Source organism: Capricornis sumatraensis, chromosome 7 (assembly GCF_032405125.1).
Source record: "Capricornis sumatraensis isolate serow.1 chromosome 7, serow.2, whole genome shotgun sequence".
Taxonomy (NCBI): Eukaryota; Metazoa; Chordata; class Mammalia; order Artiodactyla; family Bovidae; genus Capricornis; species Capricornis sumatraensis.
In genome coordinates, this window is record NC_091075.1 from 95,766,934 (window position 1) to 95,784,699 (window position 17,766).

A 17,766-nucleotide genomic window follows, 5' to 3' on the forward strand; every position below is an offset into this window, starting at 1 on the left:
GGACATCTAGGTTGTTTCCATGTCCTGGCTATTATAAACAGCGCTGCGATGAACATTGGGGTACATGTGTCTCTTTCAATTCTGGTTTCCTCGGTGTGTATGCCCAGCAGTGGGATTGCTGGGTCATAAGGTAGTTCTATTTGCAATTTTTTAAGGAATCTCCACACTGTTCTCCATAGTGGCTGTACTAGTTTGCATTCCCACCAACAGTGTAGGAGGGTTCCCTTTTCTCCACACCCTCTCCAGCATTTATTGCTTGCAGATTTTTGGATTGCAGCCATTCTGACTGGTGTGAAGTGGTACCTCATTGTGGTTTTGATTTGCATTTCTCTGATAATGAGTGATGTTGAGCATCTTTTCATGTGTTTGTTAGCCATCCGTATGTCTTCTTTGGAGAAATGTCTATTTAGTTCTTTGGCCCATTTTTTGATTGGGTCGTTTATTTTTCTGGAATTGAGCTGCATAAGTTGCTTATATATTTTTGAGATTAGTTGTTTGTCAGTTGCTTCATTTGCTATTATTCTCTCCCATTCAGAAGGCTGTCTTTTCACCTTGCTTATAGTTTCCTTTGTTGTGCAGAAGCTTTTAATTTTAATTAGATCCCATTTGTTTATTTTTGCTTTTATTTCCAGAATTCTGGGAGGTGGATCATAGAGGATCCTGCTGTGATTTATGTCTGAGAGTGTTTTGCCTATGTTCTCCTCTAGGAGTTTTATAGTTTCTGGTCTTACATTTAGATCTTTAATCCATTTTGAGTTTATTTTTGTGTGCGGTGTTAGAAAGTGATCTAGTTTCATTCTTTTACAAGTGGTTGACCAGTTTTCCCAGCACCACTTGTTAAAGAGATTGTCTTTACTCCATTGTATATTCTTGCCTTCTTTGTCAAAGATAAGGTGTCCATATGTGTGTGGATTTATCTCTGGGCTTTCTATTTTGTTCCATTGATCTATATGTCTGTCTTTGTGCCAGTACCATACTGTTTTGATGACTGTGGCTTTGTAGTAGAGCCTGAAGTCAGGCAAGTTGATTCCTCCAGTTCCATTCTTCTTTCTCAAGATTGCTTTGGCAATTCGAGGTTTTTTTGTATTTCCATACAAATCTTGAGATTATTTGTTCTAGTTCTGTGAAAAATATGGCTGGTAGCTTGATAGGGATTGCATTGAATTTGTAAATTGCTTTGGGTAGTATACTCATTTTCACTATATTGATTCTTCCAATCCATGAACATGGTATATTTCTCCATCTATTAGTGTCCTCTTTGATTTCTTTCATCAGTGTTTTATAGTTTTCTATATATAGGTCTTTAGTTTCTTTGGGTAGATATATTCCTAAGTATTTTATTCTTCACTCTCTCTTTCACTTTCATCAAGAGGCTCTTTAGTTCTTCACTTTCTGCCATAAGTGTAGTATCATCTGCATATCTGAAGTTATTGATATTTCTGCCAGCAGTGTTGATTCCAGCTTCTGCTTCATCCAGCCCAGCGTTTCTCATGATGTACTCTGCTGCCGCTGCTGCTGCTCCTGCTGCTAAGTCGCTTCAGTTGTGTCCAACTCTGTGCGACCCCATAGATGGCAGCCCACCAGGCTCCCCTGTCCCTGGGATTCTCCAGGCAAGAACACTGGAGTGGGTTGCCATTTCCTTCTCCAATGCATTAAAGTGAAAAGTGAAAGTGAAGTCGTTCAGTCCTGTCCGACTCTTCGGGTCCCCACAGACTGCAGCCTACCAGGCTCCTCTGCCTATGGGATTTTCCAGGCAAGAGTACTGGAGTGGGGTGCCATTGCCTTCTCCTGATGTACTCTGCATATAAGTTAAATAAGCAGGGTGGCAATATACAGCCTTGACATACTCCTTCCCCTATTTGGAACCAGTCTGTTGTTCCATGTCCAGTTGTAGCTGTTGCTTCTTGACCTGCATACAAATTTCTCAGAAGGCAAATCAGGTGGTCTGGTATTCCCATCTCTTTCAGAGTTTTCCAGAGTTTGTTGTGATCCACACAGTCAAAGGCTTTGGCATAGTCAATAAGGCAGAAGTAGATGTTTTTCTGAAACTCTCGCTTTTTCAGTGGTCCAACGGATGTTGGCAATTTGATCTCTGGTTCCTCTGCCTTTTCTAAATCCAGCTTGAACATCAGCCCTTTATTTGTACTTAAAACAGGTAGTTAAGTATATGGGTCTGAAATGCCTGAGACATGTATGGACCAGTGGACATAGACACACATGTTTTGGACTAAAAGGTTTGGATTAAGGCTCAGATTCTTGCTGTGCCATTTAAAAGCCGCATGACTTTGGCAAATGAGGTGTGTTTCCTAAGTTTTTACATCTTTGTCTTTAAAACAGTTTAATCATACCTACTGCCCTGGACAGTATTAACTATGACAATTAATAAAAGGTGCCTAGTGTGTGGTAGGTTCTCAATTAGCATCAGTTCCTTTTTTCTAGAGAAAAAAAAATGACTTTGTATACCAAATATGGAGATAAGAGAAAGATAGAAGGTGAAATGACAGTAACTGAACCTCACAAAGATGAAAGAAAACCTACTTCAAAAGCGGCATGATCCTTGTGGTTCTTCCTCTGTCTGATGTCTGGAAGGGAATATTTGAGCCATGATGGCTTTCTTCCCCTAAAACTATCCAAATAAAGTTAATTTTCTTTCCTCAAAGTGAGGGAATCAAAGAAATAAAGATGCCAACCTGATAAGACCTGGAAATTAGAAATTAAAATGCCTTCCTCTCTGCATCTGTTTCAGACAGTTAATCATCTTTCTTTTGTTCATGACAGATACATTAAGCATATTTGGGTTGATGGTGAATACAATTATTTTTGTCTCATTTAGGGACCGATGAGAAAACACTGATCAGCATTCTGACTGAGAGGACGAATGCACAACGGCAGCTGATTGCTAAGGAATATCAAGCAGTATGTGGAAAGGTACGGTTTCCGTAACATAACAGGCAGTAGTGAGCTAATCACTGATGGATCAGGGCTGCTCCCACGTGATGATGCCCCCAGATCTTTTATTTCAGGTCAAGTATAACAGAAAGTGTCCAGTATATCCAGTCAATAGCCTGGAATAGATGTGGTTTTGCCCTTAACTGTCTGAATGGCCTTGGACATGTTGTTTGACCTTTCTGGACCTCAGTTATCTTCACCATTGAATAAGGAGGTTTGCCTTGGATCAGTGGCTCTAAATCAAGGATGATTTTGCTCCCCAGTGGCTATTTGGCAGCATCTCCAGACATGCCGATTGCCACAACTGGTGGGAGAGGGATGTTGCTGATACCTCATGGGACAAGATCAGAGAAGCTGCCCAACATCCTTCAATGTGCAAGACAGTCCCCACAACAAAGAATCATCTGATCAGTTATCTGATAAGTCCTGTCTTAGGTGATTTTCAATTTCTCTTTCATCTTTAATATATTTATGTAATTATAGATTTTTAAATTCATACAGTGAATGAAAATTTACTAAACACCAGAAGTTTTATAAGAATTCTTCAGGAACATTTTGTGTGTCTTTTCCACCTAGTTTTTTGAGTGTTGAGTTTTAGGCCAGCTTTTTCACTCTCCTCTTTCACCTTCGTCAAGAGGCTGTTTAGTTCCTATTCCCATTATGCCATTAGTGTGGTATCATCTGCATATCTGAGGTTATTGATATTTTTCCCAGCAATGTTGATTCCAGCTTGTGCTTCACCCAGCCTTGCATTTCACATGATATACTTTGTACAGACTTTAAATAAGCAGGGTGACAATAAACAGGCTTGACATACTCCTTCCCCAAATTTGGAACCAGTCCGTTGTTCCACGTCCGGTACTAACTATTGCTTCTTGAGCTGCATATAGGTTTCTTAGGAGGCAGGTAAGGTGGTGTGGTATTCCCATCTCTTTCAGAATTTTCCAGTTTGTTGTGATCCACACAGTCAAAGGCTTTTGCTTCATTTAGTCAATGAAGCAGAAGTAGATGGCTTTTGGAATTGCCGTGCTTTTTTATGATCTCTTTAAGAAAATTAGCAGTGGCCACAGGACTGGAGAAGATCCTCTCCTTTCCAGTTCATATCAAATTTGGCAATTTGATCTCTGTTTCCTCTGCCATTTTAAAATCCAGCTTGTACATCTGGACATTCTCGATTCACATATTGTTGAAGCCTAGCTTGAAGGATTTTGATCATTACCTTGCTAGGATGTGAAATGAGCATAGTTGTGTGGTATTTTGAGCATTCTTTGGCATTGCTTTTCTTTGGGATTGGAATGAAAACTGACCTTTTCCAGTCCTGTGGCCACTGCTGAGTTTTCCAAATTTGCTGGCATTTTGAGTGCAACACTTTCACAGCATCATCTTTACAGACTTGAAATAGGTTAGCTGGAATTCCATCACCTCCACTAGCTTTGATTGTGGTAATGCTTCCTAAGGTCCACTTGACTTCACACACCAGGATGTCTGGCTCTAGGTGAGTGACCACATTATCGTGGTTATCTGGGTCATTAAGACCTTTTTTGTATAGTTCTTCTGTGTATTCTTGCAACCTCTTCTTAATCTCTTCTGCTTCTGTTAGGTCCTTGCTGTTTCTGTCCTTTATCGTGCCCCTCTTTGCATGAAATGTTCTGTTGGTATTTCTAATTTTCTTGAAGAGATCTCTAGTCTTTCCCATTTTATTGTTTTCCTCTATTTCTTTGGATTGGTCAATTAAGAAGGCCTTCTTATCTCTCCTTGCTATTCCCTGGAACTCTGCATTCAGTTGGGTATATCTTTCCCTTTCTCCTTTGCCTTTTGCAAAGGGAAATGCTATAACGTAATTTTTATTTTTAAAAGATTATTTTAGCTGCCTGGATAATGAACTGGTAAGGGAAGAGTAGAAACACAGCCCAGTCAGGCTGTTGGATCCAGAATCAAGAGGGTGCTGTGACCATCCGCAGGCAGCTGAGGCGTCACCCAGCAATGTTCTCCCAGCCAACGGCTCCCTTAAGACACCCTCCTCCGTGCTTCCCCTGTGTGTGTGCTCAGTTACTCAGATGTGTCCAACTTTTCGTGACCCCACAGACTGTAGCCCACTAGGTTCCTCCGTCCATGGGATTTTCCTGGCAAAAATCCTGGAGTGGGTTGCTGTTCCTTCCTTCAGGGGCTCTTCCCCACCCAGGAATTGAAACTGCATCTCCTGCAGTGCAGGCCGTTTCTTTACTCCGGAGCCACTGAGGAAGCGCTGTGTTCCCTTTATCAGATATTTCATATATTACATGGAAATTTTATCTTTGACTATTTCTGTTTTTCCCTTTAGGGGACAGTGTCCTAGGGGTAAGGATTGTATCTAACTCATCATTAAGTGCCTGGCACAGAGCAGGTACCCAGTAAACACTTGTCAAATTAAAAGAATTGCCAAGCTTCTGGCCAAGGCAACATACCCATGTACAGGGAATGTGAACGATCCATTGGCCTTTCAGAATTTCCAAAACACGGAGGAAGGATAGAGGGGAAGGATGAAAACCATCCCTCGAAGTGGGACGGAAGGAGAGCCTGTGAAGCAAGATCCGGTTGAGGACAGATGGGTTGGAGTGTAGCCGTTGAGGAGGAAACCCCTCAGGGTGACTACAGGGGCTCCAATCCATTTGCTTTGGCAGGAGCCTGCCCCCACTGGGCCCCCAGGGTCACGGAAGATGTTGGTCTACACCACATCGTCATAGCAGTCCGGTGGGCTTTCAGCCTCTTGTTTCAAGGCTGGAGATCATCAAGGGCAGGAAAAATAATTACTCGGTAATACTCCTTTGGCTATTAAAGATAGAAACCATATTACTTGCCTTCAAGCAAGCGAGATGGATTGGACTTAGGTAACGTGTGAAAACACTGCCGAAAGAGGGTATGAGTAAGTAAGGTTTCCCTGTTGCCACATTTCTAGTTTCCCCTGCTCTCGTTGCCAGAAAACTGCTTTGGGTGCTTCCTGGTCCCACACTCCGAGCAGAGGCAAATGACCGCACACTGTGTTCCCTCATCTCCCTTCGAAGCTGTTTGGCAGACACTGAGAAGCCAGGCGGAATGGAGCACCTCCCGTTAAAACTGAGTGTGAATTACGGGGCTCCTCCCCCATCCTCTTCCTTCACCCAGCCCCAGCTCTGAGAACATCAAGGGCCTGGGAAATGCATTTTAATAGACAGTTCCTGTCTGTGCCCTTCACAGGACCTCCTCCACTGCCTTCCCTTCAGGAAACCATCTATAAAACAGAACATTTTGGAAGCAGTCATAAAATGCAGATTAATAGCCATAGAAGTATTTTCACCATTTCTATTTATCTTCTGTGGATGTGCATGTTTTTTGCCTGAATTCATACATTCATGTTCATCTATTACTAGATGACTTTGGAGGAAGAGAAGTGGTTCATGATTTTCTCTTTCTTTTAATTTCAGGAACTGAAAGATGACTTGAAGGGTGATCTCTCTGGCCACTTCAAGGGTCTCATGGTAGCCCTGGTGACCCCACCGGCAGTGTTCGATGCGAAACAGCTGAAGAAATCCATGAAGGTATGAGCTCTGCACAGGCCGTTTCTGCCTAGGATTTGATGATCAGAAAGAGTGTCTTTCTTCCAGTGCACACTTGAGCATGTGCTTAGTTACTCCGTCATGTCCGACTCTTTGGAACCCCGTGGGCTGTAACCCGCCAGCCTCCTCTGTCCATGGATTCTCCAGGCAAGAATACTCGAGTGGGTTGCCATTTCCTTCTCCAGGGATCTTCCCGACCCAGGGATGGAAGCTGAGTCTCTTGTGTCGCCTGCATTGGCAAGCAGGTTCGTTACCCCTGAGACACTGGGGAAGGCCTGCACCCTTGAGGTGTGGGAGTCAGCGTGATGGATTCGGAGATTCCATGCTCTCCAACTGTTAGAACAGCCCTGAAATGGGAAGCAGTTGTGGAACCTTAAGCCCACGTGTTCCTAGCCTGAAAGGATATTGTCCAATTTTGTTTCTTTGAGCTGAGGAGTCAAATTCTCTATTTTGTTGTCACTGAGAGTTAGTGGCGCCATCATTAACCCCATTGCCTAGGCCCCAAAACTAGAACTATCCTTGATCCCTCGCTTCCTCTCACACATCAAAGCTACCTTTTTTTTTTTTCAGAGAAGCTCAGCTGTCTTCTTAATTAAGGCTCTTTGACTGATTGAATTAGGCTTGCTTAGAATATCTAAGATGCTCCCCGAAAAGGTCGATCGAAAATAGACTGTAACTGCAAAATACTTTCACAGCAACATTAGATTAATGTCTGATTAAATAACTGAGGACTGTAGCCTGGCCAGATTGATGCATAAAGCTGATCATTACACCCTCTCCTTCCCTGCCCACCACCCCAATTCATTGCTGTAGCTGTACTGGCTTTCTTGATGCTCTGTGGACATTCTCAGCTTATTCCTATCTTGAAGTCTTTGTACATGATGTTCTTTCCATCTGGAACACTATTCTTCCAGATATTTTCTGTTAATTCACTCAGTTTAATTTTCTTAATTGCACCTATTACCATCTAAAATTATCTTGTTAATTTTCAGTCATTTACATATAATTTTTTCCATCCAGTGAACATGCAAACTTTGATCATATCAGGGAACCTCATCCCTTTAGGAACCTCCTCTGGTTCTAGAGGAAAGCCTGTGATGAAACAGATGCTTGACATACGAATGAGTTCTGAGAGTGAGTTTGTAAAGTCCAATTTGTTCATAAATCCAACAAAGTTAGCCTAGGTACCCAACTATCTATCAGCTATATAGTACTATACTGTAATATATTAATAATACTGTTCACACAAATAATACATAAAAAACAAACACAAGGAATAGAACAGTTTTAATCTTACAATCTTACAGTATTAATACCTTGAAAAGTAACGGTAGTACAGTACAAAAGTTGGCATACAGGAGCTTGTTCGAGTCTTTGAAAGTTTGCAACTTAAAGGTTTGTGTGTAGAGGCCTTACTGTATTTGTTGACCTGAAGGAGGGGAAGGAAGAAGTCTAGTTCTGAGGCAAGACCATCTTCTTCCCATCAGAGATAATCACTTTCTTTTCTGTGAAAGAAGTATAGGTACCCCACAAAGCAGATGACAAGAGGTACAAGAGATATATTGGGTGAAATGCTTGCGAAGGATAAAGAAGAGACAGAGCAGGGTAGGTGGGGTGAAACTGCTGGCTACAGTACGAGTGTGACACCTGTGAAAGGAGAGAGGGAAGGAAGGCGGCTTAGACAGGAAGAGCCTCCGTCTACAGCACTGCTCTGAGGAAGCCATGGCAGACTGATGGGGAGCCCTGAGCAAGGTGTGCCCTTTGGAGGAGTCTCACATGGGGTGGAATGGTGGCCCAGCTTCGGTTCCCCTTCCATGCTCAGTCATAGCTGAAAGCAGCCTGGAGAGACCATGATCTTGGTGTGAATTTTGTGGCAGATCCAAAGGTTGGAAGCTGTCAGCCAGCTACATTCTTTGCAGCGTGTTCTCTTGAAATGAAATCTCAGCAGTGCATTTCTGTGGCTGCTACAGGGGGGGACAGCTTAGCAGGTGAAATGGTGAGAATTAGATTAGCCAACAAGGATTAGAAATTTTCCCTCTATGTAAAAGAAATCCAAAGGAAGCCATCCATAGCTCAGTATCATGACACCATCATTATCAGACCTTCAGTCTTGAGGTTCCACCATCTTCAGCCTGTAGATTATACTTCTTATCTAGATGGCTGCTCAACATCCAGCCATTACACCTTTATTCCAGACAACTGAAAAGAGTCGAAGACCAAGACGTGTTCATCTTTTCTCTTTACGGACTCCCAGAAATTGTATGTGAGGCATCACATGTATTTCATGGATCAGAATTTAGTTATATAGATAACCTAGCTCTCAGGGAAGCTGAGAAATACAGTCTTTATTTGGGTCCATGTGTGCTAAGTCACTTCATTTGTGTCCACCTCTTTGCAACTCCAGGGACTATAGCCCGCCAGGCTCCTCTGTCCATGAGATTCTCCAGGCAAGAATACTGGAGTGGGTTGCCATGCCTTCCTCCAGGGGATCTTTCCAACCCAGGGATCAAACTCACATCTCTTGTGTCTCCTGCATTGGCAGGCAGGTTCTTTACCACTGAGCCATCTGGGAAGCCACTTTATTTGGGTAGCTTTGTGCTAAGTTTGAAAATGGGGATTCTGTCAACAATGAATTCTGATTAACGATGGTAAAAGAAATATTGGATCTGCTCAATTTTGCCGTAAACCTAGAACTGCTCTAAAATGAATCAGGAGCTTGGGATTAACATATGCACACTAATGTATAAAAGATGGATAACCAGCAAAAGCCTACTGCATAGCCCAGGGAGCTTTACTCAATATTCTGTGATAACCTATATGAGAAAAGAATGTATATATGTTAATGTATAACTGAATCATTTTGCTGTACACCTGAAACTAACATGACATTGTAATCAACTATACTTCAATAAAGTTTTACAAAGAAGGAAAGCACCCCCCCAAAAAAAGTCTATTTAAAAATAATAAAATAAATAATTTGAAAAGGAGATCTGTTGGGGAACCACTAAGAATCTTTGCCACAGAGGGACACAGTTCAGCCCCTTTTCTTATGCTACCTTGACCTGCTTTGATCAAGTGCTAGTGTAAATGGCTTCTACAGTGTGACTCAGTGACCTCAATATAAACCAAGACTCAGGAATCACTAGCCTGTAAACCAGCTGGGCTCATGGTCTCATATAATATCGAGGCTTTAAAAACCTCCCCAGTGAAGAGGATGATGCTTGCTGACCAACGCGGCACATTGGCACAAGGATGAACTCATTCAAAAGAATTGCAGAGCCCTCTCTAAATACAATGACACATTTGAATGCTCACTTCCGATCCTGACGTAAGCTTTCCCTTTATACTCTTTCCTCCTGGAATTAGTCAATGAATTTTTACACTACAGCAGGACATTTTCTTTAAAATTTTAATGTCAGTTAACTTTAGATGATTCATGTTATTTTAATACTAAAATATACAGAAAATTTAAATACTGGCTTAAAGAAAGTGATTGACTAAAAACGATTCTTTTCTTCCATGTAAAACGAGATATTAAGACCAAAGTGCATAAAGCTGAGTTTTTTTAAGTGTTCTAAAAATAGTTTTCCGTGAGACTTCCCAGGTGATTCAGTGGTTAAAAATCTGTCTTCCAATTCAAGGGAGATGGGTTCAATCCTTGATCCAGGAACTAAGATCCCACATGCTGTGGGGCAACTAAGCTGGCATGCCACAACTAGAGATCCTGAATGCCACGACTAAGACCCAGTGCAGTCAAATAAATACTTTTTTTTTTTTTTTTTAAATAGTGTTCCTTTTTCTTTCTAGGGCACGGGGACAAATGAGGATGCACTGATTGAAATTCTAACCACTAGGACGAGCAAGCAGATGCAGGAGATCGGCCATGCCTACTATACAGGTGATCATGTTTTCTGCTTACCTTTACCGCTGTTCACACCTATATGAGCCAATGCTATTTTCCCCCAGAAACCCACCAAGCTCTTCTTCATGAGTGATTTTGAGAAGGCAAGAGTATAAAAAGGAGGACACATTCTACAATGGGCTAAGGACTGTGGATTTTTCAGAGAACATTTTAATATGATCTGAGCTAGAAACTGCTATAAAGCAATGGCATTAATGCTTTGCATGTAAACATTACAACTCTAGTGGATTTTGCTCTCAGCAATTGCTGCTTAATTGAATCAACCATTTTCATCAATGGAAGAGACTCAAATCATTGTATATTCATATGACATGCTAAAAACACTGGGCTTAGCCTCATGATTTTTGGTGTGGGAAATTGTGTGTGTGTGTGCACTCAGTAGTGTCTAACTCTTGGTGATCCCATGGACTGTAGCCCGCCAGACTCCCCTGCCCATAGAACTTTTCAGGCAAGAATGCTGGAGTGGGTTGCCATTTCCTTCTCCAGGGCACCATCAAGACTGGTGGCGTGAAGAGATGTACTGAGAAAAGTCTGGGAGGGTCCCAAACATAGCACTTGGAGGTCTGCAAGATGCATCCCCCTCCCAGCACAGTGATATATCAATTTAACTGCCAACCAGGGAGGGTCACTTGGTCTTTGGTGTCTGGGGTTTTCAGTGGGGTTTTATTACACATGCCTGATTTTTTTTTTAGAAACCAAGCAACAGAACCTTTTACTTGTTCATTGATTCTCGGCTGCACGGGGTTTTCATTGCTGCACACAGGCTTTCTCTGGTTGCAGCGATCAGGGGCGACTCTTGGTTGTGCTGCGTGGGCTTCTCACTGCGGTGGCTTCTCTTGCTGCAGAGCATGGACTCTAGAGCATGCAGGCTTCCGTAGTTGCGGCACACGGGCTTAGGTGCCCCATGGCATGTGCGATCTTCCCGGACTGGGGATTGAACTCGTGCCCTCTGCATTTCATTGCACATGGATTCTTACCCACTGGACCACCAAGGAAGTCCTACACAGGCATGACTGACTGACTCCATCACAGCCATGTGACTGAACTCCATCTCTAGTCCCCTCCTGCCCACTAGAGGTCAGGCTGATATCACATGGTTCAAAGCCTTAACCCTTTAGTCACCAAGTTGATCTTTCTAGTGTGACCCAGCGCCATCTGGAGTCATCTTGTTAGCATAAACTCAGCTGTGGTTCAAGGGACCCTCCATGAATAACAGTGATATTCCTATTGGGGAAATTCTGATTGTTTAGAGGTTAGCTGCAAAAAGCAAGGGACAATGACCAGCCCAATTCTTATTAAACAATAGCTTCCTGCGCCTCCTCCAAATGGTTTCTATGGTTTTGTATCATGGGAGCTTTTGCAGTGGAAGAGAGCAAAAGGAGGGATATACCAGTCCCCAGGTGGGTGTTAGAGAGTTTACTTTGAGAATTTCTCATTAAAATGTAGATCCCTCAAAGATAGGTGACTATTTTATTGTTAATGTGCTAATCAGGTCTAGTCAGAAAACCAGAAACACATTACAGAATTTTAATATCAAGAATTGTTTAAGCACCTTCTGGAAAACTGAAAAAGTGGAACAGAAACACAGGCATAGCTCAGAAGTGTAACCCTCGAGGCCGGGACGAGATTAGGGTTTTTAGAAACTAGCTCAGAGGAGGGTGCTGGTACTTTCCGATGTTGGTACTGGGTTGCCCAGAAGTTGTTCTGGTTTTTCTGTAATATTTTTGGGAAAACCCAAACAAACTTTTAGGCCAACTCAATGCCTCAGGGGTTCAGAGGAGAGGCCTCAGAATTGGAGTTCAGATTTCCGTGGAGGGGAAGGGGGCTCCATCTCGCTAGGGCTAGTACCTCCAGGGGCATGTAAACAGGTGACTTGTTCTAGGAGCCTGGAGCCAACTGCTGCTGTCTGGGTGAATCTCTTCACCGGGTTGACACTGTCCTTCCTTCCTCCTCCTGCCTTCCATCTGATCTCCCTCTACTCCCCTCATTGGTGGAACCTGAGAGGGAGGTAGGATGGTGGGGGCGACAAAAGAGAAATATAATTTGTCGAGTCCTGCCCCTAGCTCCACAAGTCAAGGTGTAGAGAAGCAAATTTGGGGTAGATGAGACCATTGCTCAAAAATAGGCATAGATGGGTACATGGTGGGTGTTTAATGTCTTTGATTCCCTCAGTCCAACAAGATGTACTTGTAAAAAATCACGAGACCCCGGGGCTGTATCCCAAGATGCTATGTTGCTTTTTGGTATCTGTTAGAAGAGTTACCACTCCATGAGTTGACTGACCCCAAAATTCTCCCTGAAGTTCAGCATTTGTTTATGTACAAACAGCCCTGTGGTGTAATCTCTATGAAGGGGGAATTTTTGTCTTTTTTGCTCTATGTTTTATTTCCAGTGCTCAGAATATTTTTTGAATGGATATCCCTAAGATTGAGATAGGGGACCTCAAGAGCCAAGTGAATGGGACTACTGTTTTGCTAATATGACAAGTGGATCCTTGTTCAGAGGTACCAGATGTCCCGGTATCTGTGTGAGTTAAGCTCTCTAAAGCTAGAAAGAATTGAACCACATCTAGGTTCCCTTGGTAAGTAGGGATTCATGATACACAAGAATTGAAAGAAGGAAATAGTAAAAGAAGGAAGAGAGCTAGCTGCTATAGGACACAGAACTTTCCTGGGGACTCAGCCTTCCAGTCACTCCCTTTGCATCAGGCATCCGTGGCTCCCCTGTACATCTCCATCCGAGCAACACTTTCCCCTCCTTCTCAGCCTCTACTGTTCTTGAAGAGACCAAGTAACATCTCTTCACTCACCACATGGTATGTGTCTCCTCAAGGCTTGCATTTGCTCACGGTTTCTGATTTTTTCTTGGCTTCAGTTTTATGCTTTATTTCTGGGAGTCTTTCCACTTCATTATTACTCTTGGTATGGCTCACTCTGTAACAGAGAAGATTCAGTGGGCTCAGAAAGGCACTTTCTTTTAGGCAGAGTTCTCCCACCAGGTCACCTCATAGGCTGCTGGCTACCTCTAGTCAGAGGCCAACTCTGTTGCAGTCAGCTGTAGTGAGAGCGATGGCGTCATATAATGGGAAACAGTGACCTATGCATTAGAAATCCGTCAGACGAACTGTCAACATGGCCCTCATAGAAGGACCAAGTATATGGAGTGGCTTGTACAGTACAATGATACAATAACACTTCAATGAACAGAGATCTAAATTCTGAACTCCTCCCAGTATTCTAAAGTCAACAGTGCATGAGAGAACACTGAATCAGGAATCAAGAGCTCGAACTTCTGCTTCAAATTCTGCATTATTAAGACACTGTATTTGTTTTTCTGTACCCTACTGTGCCCCAAAATGCATAAAGTAGTTTTCAACTTTTATTGAAAAAAATCTTCATATTTTTAGTTTCAGTTCAGTTCAGTCACTCAGTGGTGTTGGACTCTTTGCAACCCCATGAACTGCAGCACGCCAGGCCTCCCTGTCTATCACCAACTCCCGGAGTTCACCCAACCCATGTCCATTGAATCGGTGATGTCATCCAGTCATCTCATCCTCTGTCATCCCCTCCTCCTCCTGCCTTTAATTTTTCCCAACATCAGGGTCTTTTCTAATCAGTCAGCTCTTTGCATCAAGTGGCCAAAATATTGGAGTTTCAGCTTCAACATCAGTCCTTCCAATGAACACCCAGGACTGATTTCCTTTAGGATGGACTGGTTGGGTCTCCTTGCTGTCCAAGGGACTCTCAAAAGTCTTCTCCAACACCACAGTTCAAAAGCATCAATTCTTCAGCACTCAGCTTTCTTTGTAGTCCAACTCTCACATCCATACATGACCACTGGAAAAACCATAGCCTTGATTAGATGGACCTTTGTTGACAAAGTAATGTCTCTGCTTTTGAATATGCTATCTAAGTTGGTCATAACTTTCCTTCCAAGGAGTAAGCATCTTTTAATTTCATGGCTGCAATCACCATCTGCAGTGACTTTGGAGCCCCCCAAAATAAAGTCAGCCACTGTTTCCACCGTTTCCCCATCTATTTGCTATGAAGTGATGGGACCAGATGCCATGATCTTAGTTTTCTGAATGTTGAGCTTTAAGCCAACTTTTTACTCTCCTCTTTCACTTTCATCTTCACTTTCTGCCATAAGGGTGGTGTCATCTGCATATCTGAGGTTACTGATATTTTTCCTGGCAATCTTGATTCCAGCTTGTGCTTCCTCCAACCCAGTGTTTCTCATGATGTACTCTGCATATAAGTTAAATAAGCAGGGTGATAATATACAGCCTTGATGTACTCCTTTTCTTATGTGGAACCAGTCTGTTGTTCCATGTCTAATTCTAACTGTTCCTTACTGTTTTCCTGCAAAAAAATACCTGGAGTAAAAAGGAGGTGTGGGAGGTTGCATGAGACGCATCTAGATAATTCTAGTATTATAAAATACTTCTCCAAATTCTAACAAATCAGCATCATCCTTAGGCTTTATATTTTTAAATTAAAATTTTTTTTTTCTAAGAGTGAAGGATAGATGTAACATAACATGAGTTAGGGAAAATGATGCCTACTAAAAGTTAATATTACTTAGATAAATAATCTGTATTTATAGGGGATTTTGTTTACTTCAATTGCTCTGGAAAATTATAGATTTCATAAAAGAGAATTACTAAAATCATACTGAAAAAGTTTCTCTCTCAACACAGTTTTTAAGACTAGATAATCTCAAATCGTTTTCTGTTTTTAAATTTGTTTTTGGCTCCACTGGGTCTTTGTTGCTAAACTCGGGCTTTCTCTAGTTGCAATGCATGGGCTTCTCATTGCGGTGACTTCACTTGTTGCAGCTCATGGGCTGTAGAGCGTGGGATCAGTGGTTGCAGCACCCTGCAACTTAGTTGCCCCTCAGCATGTAGGATCTTTCTGGACCATGAATCAAACCCATGTCCCCTGCATTGGCAGGTGGATTCTTAACCACTGGGCAACCAGGGAAGTCCTCATATCATTTTCTATAGTTGTGCTTTACTGATTTAAAAGGATAAGTATTCATATGACTAGTTTATAGAGTTCTTGAGAATGAGGCAGGCAGTTCAAGTAGCTCCATGGTATCAGCTACATCCAGGTGTACAGGTGGCTCTTTAGTACAGGGCTACTAAAATATGTGAACACACAGTTGGCATTTGTTATGGAAAAACAGTATGTTTTAGGGTAGCTTTCTTACTTTTGAGAGCTATCAAATAATGCAACCTAGCTGTATGCATTAAGATTAGAGATAGGTTCAATACAGCAAAAATAACAGTGGCTTAAGTAAGATGAACATTTATTTCTTTCATATATAGAAATGTAGACATAAGCAGTTCTAGGACCGGTATGATAGCTCCTCAGAACTTTCAGGAACCCAGACCCCTTCCTGCTTATGTTTATGCCATCACTCAGATGTAGTTCTTCACAGACCAAGATGGCTGCCTGAGCTCCAGCAATCAATCTACACACCAAGCAGTAGGACGGAGGAAGGCACGAAGATGGACATGAGCCATCACTAAGGAGATTTCCCAGCAGTGTCCTAAAGGTCTGCCTACATTTCATGCCAAGAGGAGAGCTGAGATTGTGGCCTTGAAGCTGTGTGTACTATGTCTTACTTAAGGCCAGGTTTCTATTCCTAAGGAAGAAAGATGTAGTAGAAACTGGAAAGCAAACTAATAGCTTAGCCACCCTAGCTTTCTCACTATACATTTCTTAGTACTGTAGGCAGATGAAATGAACCATGATTTGATCCAGAATGGCAGCTTTTTTTTTTTTTCTATTCTGTGCTACTACCACACCACACACTATAGTAATGGTTATAAGAAGAATTTATCTATTGCAGAAGAGCACTAAAAGATTAAGAAAAGAAGCAGTAGCAAGATTTATTTTATCAGGTACTCATTCCTTGCCAATGTTGACATTTAAGCTTTTCTGTTTTAAAATGATATTTTTAGCTTCTCAAGGCTTAGTTTCATTCTTATCTGGTTTCAGTGTACAAGAAGAGTCTTGGAGATGAGATTAGTTCTGAAACATCGGGTGATTTCCGGAAAGCTCTGTTGATTTTGGCAAATGTAAGTTTTTGTTTTTCATTTTTCATTTTCCCCAATAAGATGCATGCTCAATAATGATTTTTAGGAAGTTTTCAAACAACCAAATTGAGACAGTGAGACTGCAATTTTCCTTATGAAATGATTTGTTCATTTTACATTTGCATCACCACCATGCAGCATAATATTTAACTACCGTCATAAAAGTATAACATAATGAGTAGACAAAAAATCTTGTTTTGATCAGTATATGGATTAAATGTATTTTGATCAGGGTTTGTAATACGTTAGAAAATATTCTGTAAGTTCATCTGGGCTTCCTTAGTGACTCAGATAGTAAAGAATCCACCTGCAATATGGGAGACCTAGGTTCAATTCCTGAGTCAGGAAGATCCCCTGGAGGAGGGGATGGAAACCCACTCCAGTATTCTTGCCTGGAGAATCCCATGTACCGAGGAGCCTGGCAGGCTCCATGGGGTCTTGAAGAGTTAGACACAACTGAGCAACTAAACACACACACAAGTTCATCTAGAAGAAAAATCATTTATTTCCATTGTAAGTGTCTCCATTTTTAAGAACATGCTGATTTTCTTCTGAACTTCAAAGAATGTATCACTTTTGGTAGCATTTAAATTAAGTAGGAAACATAATTGAGAATTACCTTCAGAGAAGTTGTATATCAGTCTCAGGACTTAAAAAGTGACTTTCTGCAATTTCATCCTTGCCCTCTGTGGAAGAGCTGATAAACCATTCATCACCATGTGACCAAAATGTGGCCACACCTTGCTCTCTCTGTTTAGGATACTCATGGCTTTATAAAAAAGATGGTAAGGTCAAGCACAATAAAGGGTGGGAATGGTATGGGCCTAACAGAAACAGAAGATATTAAGAAGAGGTGGCAAGAATACACATAAGAACTATACAAAAAAGATCGTCATGACCCAGAAAACCATGATGGTGTGATCACTAATGTAGAGCCAGACATCCTGGAATGCGAAGTCAAGTGGGCCTTAGGAAGCATCGCTATGAACAAAGCTAGTGGAGGTGATGGAATTGCAGTTGAGCTATTTCAAGTCTGAAAAGTTGATGCTGTGAAAGTGCTGCACTCAATATACCAGAAAATTTGGAAAATTCAGCAGTGGCCACAGGACTGGAAAAGCTCAGTTTTCATTCCAGTCTCAAAGAAAGGCAATGCCAAAGAATATACAAAGTACCGCACAATTGCACTCATCTCACATGCTAGCAAAGCAATGCTCAAAATT

General features: G+C 41.9%; 1 protein-coding gene across 1 annotated transcript in view; it reads left to right on the plus strand.

Moving 5' to 3' along the window:
• The window catches only part of ANXA3 (annexin A3), a 77,282-nt gene that overhangs the window by 36,395 nt on the left and 23,121 nt on the right, over positions 1–17,766 (plus strand). Inside the window, exons 4-7 of the mRNA XM_068975305.1 lie at positions 2,834–2,928; positions 6,390–6,503; positions 10,329–10,419; positions 16,449–16,528. Of these exons, the coding sequence (XP_068831406.1) occupies positions 2,834–2,928; positions 6,390–6,503; positions 10,329–10,419; positions 16,449–16,528 (380 nt within the window). The remainder of the gene's footprint in view (positions 1–2,833; positions 2,929–6,389; positions 6,504–10,328; positions 10,420–16,448; positions 16,529–17,766) is intronic.